Source organism: Aphidius gifuensis, linkage group LG6, assembly GCF_014905175.1.
Source record: "Aphidius gifuensis isolate YNYX2018 linkage group LG6, ASM1490517v1, whole genome shotgun sequence".
NCBI classification, from domain to species: Eukaryota; Metazoa; Arthropoda; class Insecta; order Hymenoptera; family Braconidae; genus Aphidius; species Aphidius gifuensis.
In genome coordinates this window covers 523,917-541,045 of record NC_057793.1, presented here as the reverse complement: position 1 = coordinate 541,045, position 17,129 = coordinate 523,917, and the positions used below count along the sequence as shown (strand labels likewise).

Below are 17,129 nucleotides of genomic sequence, written 5' to 3'. Positions count from 1 at the left end.
TAAAAAATAAAAATTAATTTATTGCATTCAACATTGCCGACTTGAAAATATTTTTTATTTCTTTTTCTTTTTAATTTTCTCTTTTCTCTGTTGGTGGTTATAAATCTCGTTAATCCTGTAACCCTTCGCCGAATTTGGAAATTTCTCTTGAGACGACTTTTTGTGTTGAGCAATTTCATCGATTGCCGTTTTTTTTTTGTAAAAAAAAAAAATAATATATAAAATTAAAACAAGTTATTATAAATATATATCAATTATTCAAAATAAGCTAAATTTTATTTAAAATTTTTTTTTATTGTAACTAACCGTTGGTCGATTGGTAAAGTATTCTTTGAAAAAAAAAAAAATCAATTTTCGAAATTATTAACATTATCACAGTTTAAAAAATTATTTAGATATTTAATAAATTTTAAGAAATTTTTTTCTTTTTGATGAAATTTATTTCGATTTAATTATTTAATTATTGAATTATTAATTATTTTAACAATTATTTGATAAGTTAATTAATAAATAGAAATTAGTCTGGAAATTTCAGTTGGATTTTCACGATAAAACCGGTCGTGGGGACTTCCTCGCGTCTTGCCTCTCCTTAGCGACGACGCTTGAGTTCTCAATCTTTCAATACTTGTATGTATTTTAATACATGTATATAAACATATGATATACACACAAGAAATTATACCATCATCGTTGAATTACGTTCTAAATTAATAATTCATTTAAAACAATAATCAAAATATATTTCTGTCAGGATCAAAAGTTTTGTGAATTTTTTTTTTTTCATGGAGTTTAAGTGTGAGAATGAAAGGATATTTTAATTTGTTTTAACTTTCATTTGGAATGTTTATTTTTTTTTTTATTGGTTAACCAAAAAGTGTTGTTCTTTGTTGAATAATCAAAAAAAATTTAAGTGAAAATTATTTAATTTAATTTGTTTACTTTTGAATAAAAAAATAGTTTTTTATTTTTTTTTTCATTGTGAATTTGTCTATAACAATTTTGGTGGAACAATAAATTAGTAATTATTTTTGATATTTGTATGAAAAGGTGATTTATTTGCACGTGGTTAAAATATTTAAACTTTATTGATAATTTTTTATTTTTTGGTTAAATTGGTTGTTGATAAAGTAAAAAAAAAAAAAATGGAGGGAAATATGAGATCAGCTGAGAGTTCTAAATTTAGAAAAAATATTAAATTTAATAAATAATTGTTTTGTAAATTTAATTATATATTGTTTGATAATTTAATAATTTTTTTTTTTTTTATTTTTTTATACCTATATAAAATTGAGTAAATGTAGGTATAAAAAACGTAAATGTTGTTGATGTTGTCTTGGCATTGAGGTTAGGAATGTGAAATTCTCTCTTACATAAAAAAAAAAAAAGAACACGTGTAATATTATCAGGGAATATTCATCATTTTAGATAGATTTGTTAAAATAATATTTATTTCAACAGACAATTTAAAAGTTTCTTAAAAATATTTAATACAAAATTTATTATTCAAATGAAAAAAAAAAAATATTAAAATAAATAAATACACTTGTTTTTTATAATAATTATTATAAATAGCTTTTCATTTTATTTTTATATGTTAATTGTATTTGTAATTGAAATTATAAATTCAATAAATAAAACTGTAAAAGTTTTACAACACATAAAAATTTTAATTTAAAAAGTTGTGTATCAATTGGCCATTATAAATTTTACAATCAATTATTATTATTTTATGTCAAATTTTGATTAATAATATTATCTGAATGACATTTAAATAAATAAATAATTTTCAATTGTTCATTTCACATAAAAAACCAAACTCCAAAAATATAATTTTTATTATTAAAAAATATTTTGTTTATTTAAAAATCAAATTTAATAACAATTAATTTTTCAACAATTAAAATTATTTAAATAATTTTTTCGTCATTAACAAGTAAAGAAAAAAAATTATTTAATTGTCACTTTATTATCAATTGATACAGTACTTTTTAAATATTTATTTTTCATATTATTTTTTTTTTTGGATTTTCTCCGTTGCACCGAAAACAATTCACTTGCCAATTGTAATATACGCAGCTCGATCGACCGCACACAGCCCAGACTTGTCTCGATTAACACACACACATGTATGTAATATTGCATATTTTTATTATATGTGTGCACCCATGCGCATGCGAAATAGCCGATAAATAGGCTTCTAAAATCAACCACTAGAGTATTTTGTTCTTTTTATTTTTATTTATATATCCCACTTGCTCTCGACCCCTTCTCGGCACCTTAATTTGTTCGTACCGTGACGTTTCACCGGCTGATAAAACAAAATTAAAAAATAACAAGAATCACCAATAAATAACTATGAAAATTGAAAAAAAAAAATAATAATTTTATTATTCATTTAATTAATTAATTTAAAATATATAAGTACATGCATGAATAATTTTTTTTTAATTTTTTTTCCATCGAAATAACAAAAGCATTTTTTGACTTTAAATTTTGTTGTTGTTGTTGTGCCGAAAAAAGCATAATATAAAAAGTGATGGTCTCGCGCATAATGGAGCAGCGATAAAAAAAAAAAAAAATTAAAAAAGTGAAAGATGAAAAAAAAGGGGTTCGCGGTGGGGTGGGGTGAAAAGGGGAAGTGGGTCTTTATTCCTGCATACAATATTACGATTGCCGTCATTTCATTATTCGGAGGATTCCGTGATCGTCGGCCGAATGACTTTGCACGGTAGTCGTTCAATGCAGGCATTCGGTGTGAGAGACAAAACAAAAAAAAAAAAAACAACAACCAGGGGGTGGCGGCGGGTGGGAGGAGAAGAGCAAATTTTTTTTTTTTATTTTTTTGCGGTCCGATAGTTATTCAAGAAGAGGGAATTTAAGTACAGCCGAATAAAGCCGAAGTCATTGACCAATCAGATAGTATTTCTCTCGATCCGTCAGCCAGTCAAACAAGCCGACAGTTGACTTCGGCTGTCACCGGTTTATACTCGCTTGTGGTGCCCCCTCTTTCACTGTGTCGTTTTTTTTTTTATATCAAAAAATTTATATAAAAAAAAAAATAATAAATAAAATGTATCATCAACTAACTTTCAAGCGCATTGAAAAAATAAATTTAATTCGACTTAAAAATTTTTTTGAAATATATTTTTTATTTAAAAAAAAAAAAAAAAAAAAACCATGATACTTATTGGAAAATTGTTTTTTAAAAAAAATATAATATTATTTTTATTGTGCAAAAATTGTGATAATAATGGGGATGATTTTGCGCAGTTTCCATGACCCAGATTGTTATTGTCTAAAATGGGGAGTTAGCTCGTTGCATGGAACAGCTGTTGGCCGCGGGAATATCTTAACCGTGCGCACATAATAAAAAGCGCCTCTCACGGGATACCATAAATATTGCGCGCGCTACTTGGCGGCTTGATCGCCACTGTTTTCAGGGATGTAGACTGCTTGGGGGCATTTTTTAAAAAATACAATACTCAGCTGGAACCAACTACTCTACAATCTACTCATGTCACATTCATTGTAATAATCATAACATTACTTTTAATTTAATGTAATTAATTTATTTTATTATTTTTTAAATTGTAAAATTAATTTTTTTATTTACTAAATTATATAAATCGCCTTTTTAATTTTTTTATTTTAAAAAGAAGGATTTTGACAGATATCTTTTTTCTGTAAATTTTTCTCTAAGAATTTGCTAAAAAATTACATCAAATTTTGCTGGAAAATAATTTTTTAAATTAATTTTTTTTTTAATTCAAAAATTGAGTAATTTTCATTATTTATTAATAATTTTTTTTTTATCAATAAAAAATTTTTTTAATTGTTTTACTTTGACAGCAAACATTTTGTAAATAAAAAAATTTATTTTCTATAAATTCTAAGGGTCAGTAACCCATAGCAGGTGTTAACCTTCCCCAAATATTAAAAAAAAAAAAAAAAAAATTACAACCCCTTAAAAAGCCCAGATTTCATTCCACCAAAAATTGCTAATTTTTTTTAAAAATTGTATAAAAATAAAAGCCAAATTTTGTCATGCAAAAACGACAAAAATATTGAACACATATAATTTTTTTGTTTTATCAATGATGATAACAACACAAAGACCCTGATTTAACGAAAAAAAAAAAATAATAATAATAAAAAAATAGCCAATGAGAATGTTGATTTGTTTAAATGAAAAAAGGAGAAGGGGACAAATGCCCTGGGTGCCTTAAACACCGCGTCCTTAGTTACACCCCTGTAATCTCCCACTACCAATCAACCAGTCAGTTCCTTGTTTGCCATACAAAATCCAATAGTTTGCCTTGGTAGACCCGTGAGTTGATATGCTCCGTGGCACTTGATTATAAATATTTAATTAATTAAATAAATATTTCTCCCTATTATTGTTTTTTAATAATTTATCAATTTAATTTGCTAAACAATCTTCTTCTCTTAATTATTAAATTAAAAATCAAATGAAAAAGTCACCATCAACAATCAAATGTTTGTGTCTCAATTAAATATTATTTATTTATCTATTTAACTTATGAATAATTGTGTTTAATAAATACATATTGTGAAAATGATTGTTAAAAAACTTGTGGAGTGTTTAATTCAAGACTACGACGCTTACGTCGGTGCCGCGAGGCAAAAGTGCAAGGGAGCATAGTAGTTGTTTCCTGTTGTTTGTACAATTGAACCGGCTTGTTCTTAAATATTTTCAATTATTTATTTTTTTTCATTAATAAATATATATAACAATTATATTTGTCTATTTAATCCCTTCATAATTTCATACTCATCGTGAGTAAACTTGACATTAAAAACAATAATAATAATAATAAAAAACTCTAGGAGAAAAAAAAAAGGTAAATATTTTTAGCAAAGTTTGTTGTAATATCAATATTCTAGTGATTTTTTAAATTCAAGTGTTAGTTTTTTATGTACATGATACTTGCTGTGTACTCTTTAGATGAATACATATTTTTTTTTTTTAAATTATTTATAATTTTTTATGCTGAAAATCAATCAGCTGATGGGTTGAGAAGAAAAAATATTTAGTTTAATGTGAAAATTGTGTTTTTCTTGCTAACATCACAGTGTCTTTTTTTTTTTTTATTTTTTTTATTGTAATAGTGTGTGTGTGTGTTATTCGCACTTATATATATTTACTCAGAAATATATATTGCGTAACATATTGTCGGCGGAAAACGCGTTTTTGTTAATCGTCGTTATTCAAGTACATGAAAATAAATAAATATTTAAATATTTACACATTTGATTGTTAAATAATATTAATATTATTAATATTTTTGGAGCAAAGAAAAATGTATATTTTTTTTTCTCATTTTAATTGAGTGAATTTTGCAGCTAGGAATTTTGTTTGTGATTGGTTCCAAGAAAGAGAGTGTAACTAAATAATAAAACAAAAAAAAGATAAAATGAAAAAGAAATATATATTGTAAAAAAAAAAGGAATAAAAAAATTACGCGTCCCTCGCGCAGATACTGAGCCACCACTGAGGCAACTCCTCCTTCTCTTTTACCCCTCTTTTTACTATTATTTTTTTTTCTTTTTAATTTCCCCTTTACCTCACTAATTCAGCCCAGTCTCCCGCGTTTGTCTCGCAACCCATGAAAAACGTGTTTTACCGGCAAATATTATTTATTTATTCATTTTTTTGCGATTATTATTATTGTTGTTGTTGTTTATCCAATTTGTATTGATGGATATTTAAAAGACTCCCGGGAAGATTGTCTATACCCCCAACTGTGTGGACAGACGATCCAACAAAAATAAATAATAAATAATAACAAGTGTAAATTAATAATTAAAATATAAAATTTCAATTGTTTTTTACTTGATTATTATTGTGACATTGTTGATTGAATAAAAAATAATTTTATTTTTAAATTTGTTACAGAGAACAGTTGACATTTTTACCAAGAGTAACAATATCACTTGGTATTTCCAATGTGAATTGAAATGAAACGTGTTCGTGGGGTGGACGAGGTAACATCACCAGTTGGAACAACAATAAAACACACATCATTGAGTGGAGGAGTTATCAGTGGAATTGGTAATTTAGGAAGTGGTGCAAGTGTTGGTTTGGAGTATCATATTAATAGTGGAATTGGTGCTGGAGGTAATTCAAATCAAACTGTGAGACAATTAACATTAAAAGAAATGCCGGGTAGTATACAATTTGGTACACCCCAAGCACAACAACAATATGCTGGGGCAATTGTGCAAACAGCAGCCCCATCACCAAGCAAGGTAATAATTGTTAAAATAAATTTCAACTTGATTTAGTATTTTGTGTCTTCATTATAAAAGTAATAATAATAATTTTTAAATAATTTTTTTGCTTCAGATTCATTCAAATACAGCACCATTGGCATCAACAGCACCTAGTTCAAGTCTAAGTGCTAGTAATCAACAGCAACAACAGCAGCAGCAACAACAACAACAGCAACAGCATCAACAACAATTTCAACGTTTAAAAGTTGAAGATGCATTGTCATATCTTGATCAAGTTAAGCTTAAATTTAGTGATCAACCACAAGTATACAATGATTTTCTTGATATTATGAAAGAATTTAAATCACAAAGTATTGATACACCTGGTGTTATAACAAGAGTTAGTCATTTGTTTAAAGGCCATCCAGAGTTAATTGTTGGTTTTAATACATTTTTACCACCAGGTTATAAAATTGAAGTACAAGCTAATGAACAGGGTTATGCTTATCAAGTATCAGTCAGTATACCAAGTGAACAATCAACACATACATCATCATTATCACATTGTGTTAATGTTGGTTCACCACCAATTTCATCACCACCAAATCAACAATCAAAAGCACCATCTGTTATGCAAATAATGTCAAGTGGTGGTAATATACATCATTCAATGGCAAATAATATATCAAGCAGCATTAATAAAAATAATATGAATATTCATCCACCATCACCTGAGCCATTACCGTCATTTAATAATTCACATGTAACATCAGCTCAAGCACAAGCAGCTGTTAATCAAGCACTAAGTCAAGTACAAGATGGTGCATCATCAAATACTGGAACATCACAAAATCAACCAGTTGAATTTAATCATGCTATTAATTATGTTAATAAAATTAAAAATAGATTTCAAGGACAACCAGATAAGTACAAACGATTCTTGGAAATTCTTCATACATATCAAAAAGAACAAAGAGTTCTTAAAGATGGTGGTGCTGTTGCCAGTGGTGGTGGTGCTGGTAGTGGTGGTAATATTAGTGTTATTGGTAGTAATATTAGCTGTGGAGTTGGTGGTATTCCTACAGTTGCTAATGCCTCTGGTTCAAAATTAACTGAGGCTGAAGTATATGCACAAGTTGCTAAACTTTTTGAAAATCAAGAAGATCTTCTTGCTGAATTTGGACAATTTTTACCTGATGCAACAAATAGCTCAAATAGCCTGGTGAGTTTTAATTCTTTTTCCTCGAAATTTTTTTTTTCATTATAAATATATAATAGTTGTCAATAAATCTAATTTTTTCTAGTCTGCTATGTTTCAGAGTAACAAAGTGCCCGCGAATGATCACGCGGCAATTGTTAAAAAACAACTTGGTTCTAAAACAACAGTATACAATAATTCAAATATAATACCACGTGATCATCGAGATGCCCTTCCATCAGGTAATTTAGAACGTGAAAGAGATCATCGTGATCGTGAACGTGAAAGAGAACAACGTGAACGTGATAGAGAACGTGAACGTGAACGTGAAAGACCACCACAACCACCATTACCAACAACACCACTATCATCAACAGCAACATCAACAATACGTAGTAGTAATGATTTAAATAGTGGACAAAAGTTTGGTCATACACCATTACAAGTAAAACGTTCACCATCATTTACATCAACAATTACAACAAGTAATTCACATCATCATCAACAACAACCACCAATTCAACAGCACCAACACCAACAACAACAACATCATCATCAACATCAGCAACAACAACAACATCATCATCATCAACAACATCAACATCATCAGCAACAACAACAACATCATGGTCCACCACCAGCTAAAAAACATAAAATATCTGCTGCAAATCGTGATCTATCAATATCTGAAGCTGGTAAATATGGTACATTAAATGATTATGCATTTTTTGATAAAGTAAGAAAAGTATTAAAATCAACAGAAGTATATAATAATTTTTTACGTTGTTTATTAATATTTAATAATGAAATAATATCAAAAAGTGAACTTGTGCAATTAGTATTACCATTTTTGGGTAAATATCCAGAATTATATAAATGGTTTAAAGATTTTCTTGGTCATTTATCTGATTCAGCAACGTCTGGTAGTAGTGGTGATGTTGGTGGCGTTGGTGGAAGTGGTAGTGGTAGAATAAGTGGTAGTAGCAGTGGTGGTGGAATTGGTGGTAATAATTCAACAAATACAAGTGGTATTAATATTGAATTATTGTCAAATAATGTTGTACGTAGTCATCAAGATAGACCACAAGGTGATTTAGCTATGGAAATTGATTATACAGCATGTAAAAGATTAGGTGCATCATATTGTGCATTACCAAAATCATATGTACAACCAAAATGTACTGGACGTACACAATTATGTCGTGAAGTATTAAATGACACATGGGTATCATTTCCAACTTGGTCTGAGGATTCAACATTTGTAACATCACGTAAAACACAATTTGAAGAATTTATATATCGTTGTGAAGATGAAAGATTTGAATTAGATGGTGTTATTGAAACAAATGCAGCAACAATACGTGTATTTGAAGGTATAGCTAAAAAAATGAATCGTTTTACACCAGATGAAATACAAAAATTTAAATTAGATGATTGTCTTGGTGGTTCATCACCGACAATTCATCAACGTGCATTAAAAAGAATTTATGGTGATAAAGCACCAGATATTATTGATGGTTTAAAGAAAAATCCATTTGTTGCTGTACCAGTTGTATTGAGAAGACTTAAAAGTAAAGAAGAAGAATGGAGAGAAGCACAAAAAGGTTTTAATAAAATATGGCGTGAACAAAATGAAAAATATTATTTAAAATCATTAGATCATCAGGGTATTAATTTTAAACAAAATGATGTTAAAGCATTAAGATCAAAAAGTTTATTTAATGAAATTGAAACTTTATATGATGAAAGACATGAACAAGTTGATGATTCTGTTGAAAATCAAGATAATAATGGACCACATTTGATACTTCCATATAAAGATAAATCAGTACTTGAAGATGCTGCTAATTTATTGATACATCATGTTAAAAGACAAACAGCAATTCATAAAGATGACAAACAAAGAATTAAATTATTATTAAAACATTTTATACCTGATTTATTTTTTCATCCAAAACAAGAATTATCTGATGACGAGAGAGACGATGATGACAGAGATGATGATGTTGGTAATTCACAAAGTACAAGTGGTGCATCAACAACAACACTTGGTCTTCATGGTAGTAGAAATCATTTAAAAAATAAATTAAATGCATCAAGCAGTGGTAATTCTTCTTCTACTAATAATAATATTAACAACAACAGCAATAACAACAACATGACAATTAAAATTGAAGATGATATTAAAGTACCAATTCATGCATTATCAACTGATCCTGAAGAAGCTTACACATTATTTATGGGAAGTAATAATTGGTATTTATTTTTGAGATTACATCATATTCTTTGTGAAAGATTAACTAAAATGTATGACAAAGCTTGTGCACTTGCTGAAGAAGAAGCAAGATATAAACAACAACGTAAAGAAAGTACTGCTCATGCATTAAGATTAAAGCCAAAAAATGAAATTGCAATTGAAGCGTATTATCCTGCATTTCTTGATATGATTAAAAATGTACTTGATGGAAATATGGAGAGTGTAGCATTTGAAGATACATTAAGAGAAATGTTTGGTATTCATGCTTATGTTGCATTTACACTTGATAAAGTTGTAACATATGCTGTTAGACAGGTAATGCAAAATATATATATATTTTAAAAAATATAATACAAATGGCTTGATGAATAAATTTTAATTTTATATTTTTTTATTTACAGTTGCAACACTTGGTGACTGATTCAATATGTCAACAATGTACTGAATTGTTTCAACGAGAACAAAGACAACCACAAGATAATTGTGGAGCTGGTGGGCTTTGTACAACAGCGTACATCAGAGTTGGTGCTGAAATGGCATATCAAAGAAGAGCTGAAAAAACAATGGCTGAGGAAAATTGTTTTAAAATTTACATTGTAAGTTTATTAAATATTAATTTTTCCTTTTTTTTTTTTTTCACCATTTTAAATAATGAGTAATTGATTTTTTTGTTTAATCTTTGTTGTTTTTTCATTATTACAGTACAAAAAAGATTGCAGAATGACAATTGAATTATTGGATACTGAAGGCGAGGAGACAAATGGTGGTTCAAGTGAACGTGAAAGAGACGAAGTTAATGCTGCTGAAAAATGGTCAAGTTATGTTGAAGCATATTCAGCACCTTCAACACAAACAAGTCCCAAGGATATCTCTTCAACATCACCAAACAATGAGACAACAACAACAACATCAACAAGCACCAATCATCCTGTGAGTAGCGACCAGGCAGCAAGGGGGGGAAGGGGCAGAAAGCGCAAGAACACTGACATTAACAAGAAGGTATAGGACCCATAAGGCTTTTTTCATTTAAAAAAAAAAAAAAAAAAACAACAAACAAACAAACCAAAACGAATATTTAAAAATACCAAATTCAACATGGTAGCTTTGCATTGCGTTTCGTTTGTCCCCGTAATTGTTACTTGATAATCGACTGAAAAAAAAATTAAACAACAAACTAAAACAAAGAATTTAAAAAACAATCCAAGTAGAAAAGAATTTTTTTTTTTTTTTTGATTCTTCGTGTTGCAATGTGATAAAACGTCATTTTTTTTTTTTCGTTAATTTTCTTTTTTTTTTTTTTTTTATTTCGTGAGTCTTCCTTTCACTGGCGTTTTTTTTTTTTTGTTATAACTAATTTTATATTTTAACAATTAATATTTTTGGTTGAGTTAAATATTATTTATTTAATTAATTTTGATAGATTTCGAAATTCCTTCCAGTGAATATTATTATTCAAAACTTTCTTTGTTAAATTTTTTTTTTAGTTATTTTTACTAATTTATTTTTATTTATTAGATCATGGTCATTTGTAGATACACGTTATTAATTTTCTCATTATTTTTATTACCACAAATCAGTCAGTGCTTTCTTGCCCCTTAATTATTATTATTATTATTATTTAAACAATTATTATTGATATGCATATATATTTTATTTGATACTCGAATCAAAATAAAAATTAATATTTTATTTTATGTTTTTTTTTTTAAATTAAAAATTGATAATCGAGCGATAAAAATTTGCTTATAAATTATCAAAGAAATATTTTTATAAACTTGAATAATTTTTATTTATTTATTTATTGTTTTGGCATGATTTTTTTTCTCAAATTTTGGTAAGCTCAAGTTTTTTTTTTCTTATTTATTTCTTTATTTTTTTGCTGGGCTTGCATGAGGTACTTTATTTTTTCCCTACACATACTAACTAATGACTGATAGTTATTAAAATTATATATTAAAAATAAAAGGGTAATTTTGTGACGAAGTATGTTATCGGGTGTGTTTGAAACGTCACAGGATTACTGATTTGACGAAAAAAAGTTTGAGCAGAAAGCACGAGAGTAACGAGTCGGGGGACAATTCACGATGTTGACGAAAGAGCTCACGAACAAATAAACGTAATGATTATTGTTTTTGTTTTTTTTTTTTTTTTATTTTGCACTAAAAACATTGTAGATATTATATTGAAAACAAAATAATTTAACAAACGATTGTAAATAGAATTTTTTTTTAAAAATACGTACTGTGTCGAGTTAAAGTCTTAAGTAATTTGTAAAAAAAAAAACAGATAAATATTATTAATGGTAATGATAATAATAATATTAATAGCAAAAAAAAAAAAAAAATTATTTAAAGAAATAATAATTATTATAAAAAAGCAAAAAATAAAATATAGAGAAATTTTTTAATAAAGTTATGAAAATTATTCGCGTAAATATTGACACGTGTTTTTCTATTTAATTAAAAATAGCGTCGTTGAAACTGTAAGGAAGATATTTTTTTTACGAGTATCTGTAAATTAAAATTTGTAGAGAAAAATAAATGAAAAGAAGAAAAAAAAAAAAATATGCAAAATGGAAATTGATTTTATCATGAAAATATTTAGGGATATCAAATTCGAGTAATGGTTTTTTTTTAAAACTTTTCTACCACTTTTATGAATGATAAAAAAAAATAATACAATAAGTTTTGAAATAAAAAAAAAACAAAAATGACAAAAGGAAAAAAAAATAATTATTAAAATGGATTTTTGTTGAATTTTTTTCATTGAGACTTGTGCAAAGTTAGAAAAAAATATTTCTGTGTAAAGCTCTGGTATTAATCGACGATTCAAATGATTATAAACAAATTAATTAGAACTTTACAATTTTGCTCAAATAATACGAGCCATTGAATATTTTTTTGATAAATAATTCTTGAAAAAATGTTTAATTGCAGCTTTTGCACAAGTTGACTGTATTTATTTATTTTCGTTCAGCAAAGTCATATTGAATTGTTAAATAATATATACTCGAGCATTACTTGAAAGTTTTTCCATGAGCATCAGGTGATAATGATGAAATTGTACGCCTCGATATAAATAAATAAAAATAAACAATGTCCATTATAAATTGTCGCCAGAGTCAACGAATTGAAAAAAAAACATGAATTATTTTTGAATCTCAATCGCACAAATTGATAATTAATAGAAAAAAGTAAAATTGCTCATAACTTTGCACAAACAACACCCCCCACGCCCACCCTAAATTTTGAAAATAATTAAAAAATAAAATAAACGAAAAATTCGAGCCAAAAAAAATGTAATTTCTATCAATTCAAAAGTCCGGTTAAAAAAATTTAAAAAATAATAATTTTTTATGTTAAATGCACATATTATTTATTTGAAAAGAAAAAAAAAAAAAACCTGACGCAGGTCGTGCGGGATGATTGCATTTTCATAATCAAAAAAAAAAAAATCGTCCGAATATTTAAAATTGTAATTTATTATTTAAACGAATTTGATAATAAAAAAATTTGCAAATATTTCGTGAAAAATAAAATTGTAAATATTACCAAATTTCTCAAAATATTTGCATTTGTTATTTTATTTTTTTCAAATGAAAATTTAAAAAGGGAAAGGGGGTGGTGTGATGGGGGGAAGGCTTAAAAAAAAGATTAAATAAAAGCCATTTTAAAAAGAGTCTTAAATCAGCTCTAAAATTTGTCCACTCAAATTACAAAAGTAAAAAAAAGAAAAATAAAAAATGTACTACAAAAATAATCTACCTGAAAGTTTTAAAAGATAACTCTTTTTTTTTTTTTCTCTTTTCCATGCATGTAAATATGACAAACTAAATTCAGAATTTATATGTAATTAATTCTGTTTAAAAAAAAATATAAATCCTATAATTTTTTTAATTAAAAAATATTTTTTTATACATTTTTCTTCTTTTTTTTTTTCATTTTTTTTTTTTTTTTTTGTTAATAACAATTGTAAGATATTTTCATCGAGACTAGTCTGTTCAATAAAATGGAAAATAAAAAAAAAACTGTGAATGTTGTAAAGACGAAAAAGTCATGAAAAAAATAGTCCTCCTTTTTTTGCCCTTTTCACATTATTTTCCCATTTAACGAATTTAAATCTCTGCAAATATGTATAAGAACTATTTATATATAAATATTGATATTATATACTCTAATTATATAATATTACATATATATATATATTTATATTTTGTAATTGTAAACTGTATATGAGTAAAAAGATTAAAAAAATAATAAAAAACAGAAACAAAAAATGATATAAATAACAATATTGTATAGAAGAGAGATATTGAAATACATGAACGATGCTTTTAAAAAAATCATCAACGTCTAACATCATTTTTGTATACCACTTGATTAATAATATTAATTTTTTTTTTTTTATTTTTAAATTTTGGTTTTTCTTTTTTTTTAAAAAAATTTTTTCTCCTTTTTTATTTTTCTCTACAAAATTCAATTAATTTATTTGTTTTTCTATTATTTATTTATTATTATTTATTATTATTATTTTTGTTCTGGTTTTTATATAATTTTATAATTATTATTTATTTTTTTTTATTTAAAATATATATCTCTTTTCTCATAGCGATTTGAGAAGATTTAAAAGAAAAAAGTTAATAATTTTTTTAATTTTTTAATAATAATTTATAATTATTTGTTGATGATAATAATTATTGTGAAAGGAGGCATGCGTGGGCTCATTGAGGGGAAACAAGTAGGTCTAAAAAAAAAAAGAAAAAATTGTTTATTTCGATCGTTTAGTAAAATTTTTATTTTGATTATTGAATATATTATTTTTTTTCATAAATTTTAAAACGTTCGGGTCTAAACGCAAGGTCTATTTGACAATAACCAAATATTTATTTTTAATTATTTTTAAATACTAATACAACTAGTCTCGATGAAGAAAATTTATTTATTTTATTTTTTTAATTATAAAATTGTCTTTAACTTGAATTAAATGAGTAAAATAATTTCGAATTTTGGATAAATTTAACTGTTAGTTTAGACCCTATCGTTTGATAAAATAATCTTCTTAATTGATGGAATTAATTTGGTAGTTGGGTAAAAAAAAGAATGTGGAATGAAATATTGTTTTCTAATTTTCATGTATTTTGTAATTAATCATAATCACTACATCATTTTCATAATGCATGCTTTCAATTAACAACTAGCCTTTAAAAAATCTCAAACTAAACCTTAAAAAAATCTAAATAAATTTTATGCATCAATAAAAGTAGTTTAAAAAAATAAAAATAGATTGAAATATTAATTATTAAAAAAATATATATATTATTTTTAAGAATATATTATTATTTTATATTTGAATTGAAAAATAACGAAAAATATTGTTTTAGATGGTAGGAAATGGCTGGAACTCATTGCCAAGGAATTTACCAAATCAAAAGCCATTATTTCTATCGAGAAATATTAGACAATGGAAAAAACATGCTGCTAAAAATTCAAGATCAACAAATCTTGATGACAATACTGGGTAAGATTGTTATTATCATTTTTTTTCACATAAAAAATCCAACAGGATTAATTTTACAAAATTATTTCAACTTGGTCTCTCGTCTTTTTGTGAATTTTATAATTAAAATTAAATTTTTCAATGATTATTTAGACACCCAGAAGAAGAAAATGAAGTTGAAAATATATTAAAAAGATCAGATGAACTTCGTGATGCAGTAACATCAGATGATACCCAGTGCACATTTGATTTAAGTAGTTATCGTGTGGCATTTGTTGGAAGTTCACACTCGTGGTTTTACAGACCAAATTGTCTTCATCGAGCAAGAAAGGTAATTATCTCAAATAAAAAATCAACAAGCCAAATAATTAAACTAAATTAATTTTTGTATTTTTAATTTTTAGTCTCATGTATCAATAACATTATCAAGCGATGCTAAATTTCATCGTCAGCATGAAAAATGGACCACGGCATACGTATCAAGTGCTCAGAATCGATTAAGCCGTGATTGGTTGATGGGCCATTATGACAATGTCATTCCTCATAGAACACAAATTCTAAATGACAATGATCGTACACGTACACCTTACAGATCATACAATAAATATCGTGTAGAAATTCTTAAGAATGAAATTGAAAGTGGCAAACAATCAACGTAGTTTATCTTTAAAATAATAATAAGATATATTTTTTTTTTTTCTTGAAAAGACACAAACAATTACCAGTTTATTTTTTCAACAAAAAAAATTGCTATTTATCTCTGTGGTTAAATAAAAAGTGCGTGTTATTACATTTATATTTTTGAGCGATTTAAAATTAAAAAAAAAAAACACTTGAATTATTGAAAATTTTCGACGTTTTTTTTTTTTTTCATATTTGCATTCCAATTTTGCAATTTTTTCATTTTTTATCAACTTTATTTATTTATAATTTTTTTTAAAAAATATCAATTTAATTATTATTTTTTTTCTATTTTTCTTGCGTCGAAAATAAAATTTAAATTTCGAAATTAATTAATTTTTTTGAAATTAAAAATAATGATAATAACGCCAATTAAATACTCAGAGATTAAAAAATATCAAGAGGCCTTATAATAAGGTTTCCAATTAATAAGAAAAGTGTAGATTTATATAAAAAAAAAAGTGTACAAAATCCTTGTATATTTTTATTTTTCCTGTTGATATATAACATTATTTTTTTTTTTTTCGTTTACTTTTTTCTACTCAGATAATAACAGCTTTTGCATAATATGTACAGTTATCTCCCTGTGTTATTTATAAAAAAAAGAAAAGAAAAATGAAATTACAAAAAAAATGTATAATTTTATATTTCTCTTTTTGTAAAAAGTTAGTAGAAGTAAAAAAAATTTTTTTTTTCTAATTAAAAAAGTGACTAAAATTATTTTTAATAGTATCTAAAAAATTTATAGATACTTTTGCATTGATAAAATAAAAAAATATAATGATTGTAAAAAAAAAAAAAAGCCACAATGTTTTTTAATAATTTGGAAATGTTTTTTTTTTTTTTTTATATATTTATTTTATGAATAATTTATTGCGCACATTTCGATGGTATTTATTTATGAAAAAAAAAAAAAATATACACAAATTTGTGTGGATGATTATGAAATTATATAAATTATTAAAAAATAAGTAAATAATAGTTTGTACATAAAGCTGTCAACTGATTAAATACAATTTGACAAAAAACTGAGATAATTTGTTTTAAAAAAATATATTTTACTTCATTTGATATATAAAAGCTATAATCACTGGTGTTGTGAGCTTGTCTCTGTGCATTGTCATAAAGTAAGCCAAGTTTACTAGCTGCATTTTAATATGATGGTATTTCGTTATGTGTTAATAGAAAAAATTCATACATAGATCTTAGGGAAAATAATCTGGACTAATTTGTAATTGAAAAATTTATATTTGTAGAATTCTA

The 17,129-nt window shown here is 25.6% G+C and overlaps 1 protein-coding gene across 5 annotated transcripts; it reads left to right on the top strand.

Moving 5' to 3' along the window:
* The first annotated feature begins 3,215 nt into the window (after window positions 1–3,215).
* On the top strand, window positions 3,216–16,898 carry LOC122858627 (paired amphipathic helix protein Sin3a-like). 5 transcript variants are annotated; one of them, XM_044161613.1, is made up of 9 exons: window positions 3,216–3,528; window positions 5,918–6,270; window positions 6,368–7,456; window positions 7,539–10,004; window positions 10,091–10,285; window positions 10,392–10,688; window positions 15,070–15,206; window positions 15,339–15,516; window positions 15,590–16,897. In XM_044161613.1, exons 2-9 carry the CDS (start codon window positions 5,980–5,982, stop codon window positions 15,842–15,844), a joined length of 4,908 nt encoding a protein of 1,635 aa, XP_044017548.1. In that variant the 5' UTR covers window positions 3,216–3,528; window positions 5,918–5,979; the 3' UTR covers window positions 15,845–16,897. The 5 variants fall into 5 exon arrangements, with proteins under 5 accessions (XP_044017548.1, XP_044017549.1, XP_044017546.1 ...); XM_044161614.1 differs by lacking the exon at window positions 3,216–3,528 and adding an exon at window positions 4,180–4,859 and having other exon boundaries at window positions 5,916–6,270; window positions 7,554–10,004; XM_044161611.1 differs by lacking the exon at window positions 3,216–3,528 and adding an exon at window positions 4,181–4,859 and having other exon boundaries at window positions 5,916–6,270; window positions 15,590–16,898.
* The last annotated feature ends 231 nt before the right edge of the window (window positions 16,899–17,129 follow it).

Excerpts from the sequence above, each read along its gene's own strand:
- LOC122858627 (XM_044161611.1), top strand. The coding sequence starts at position 5,980 with ATGAAACGTGTTCGTGGGGTGGACGAGGTAACATCACCAGTTGGAACA. Across the intron at positions 10,689-15,069 it reads ACACTGACATTAACAAGAAG|ATGGTAGGAAATGGCTGGAA; the intron begins GTATAGGACCCA and ends ATATTGTTTTAG. Across the intron at positions 15,207-15,338 it reads AATCTTGATGACAATACTGG|ACACCCAGAAGAAGAAAATG; the intron begins GTAAGATTGTTA and ends ATGATTATTTAG.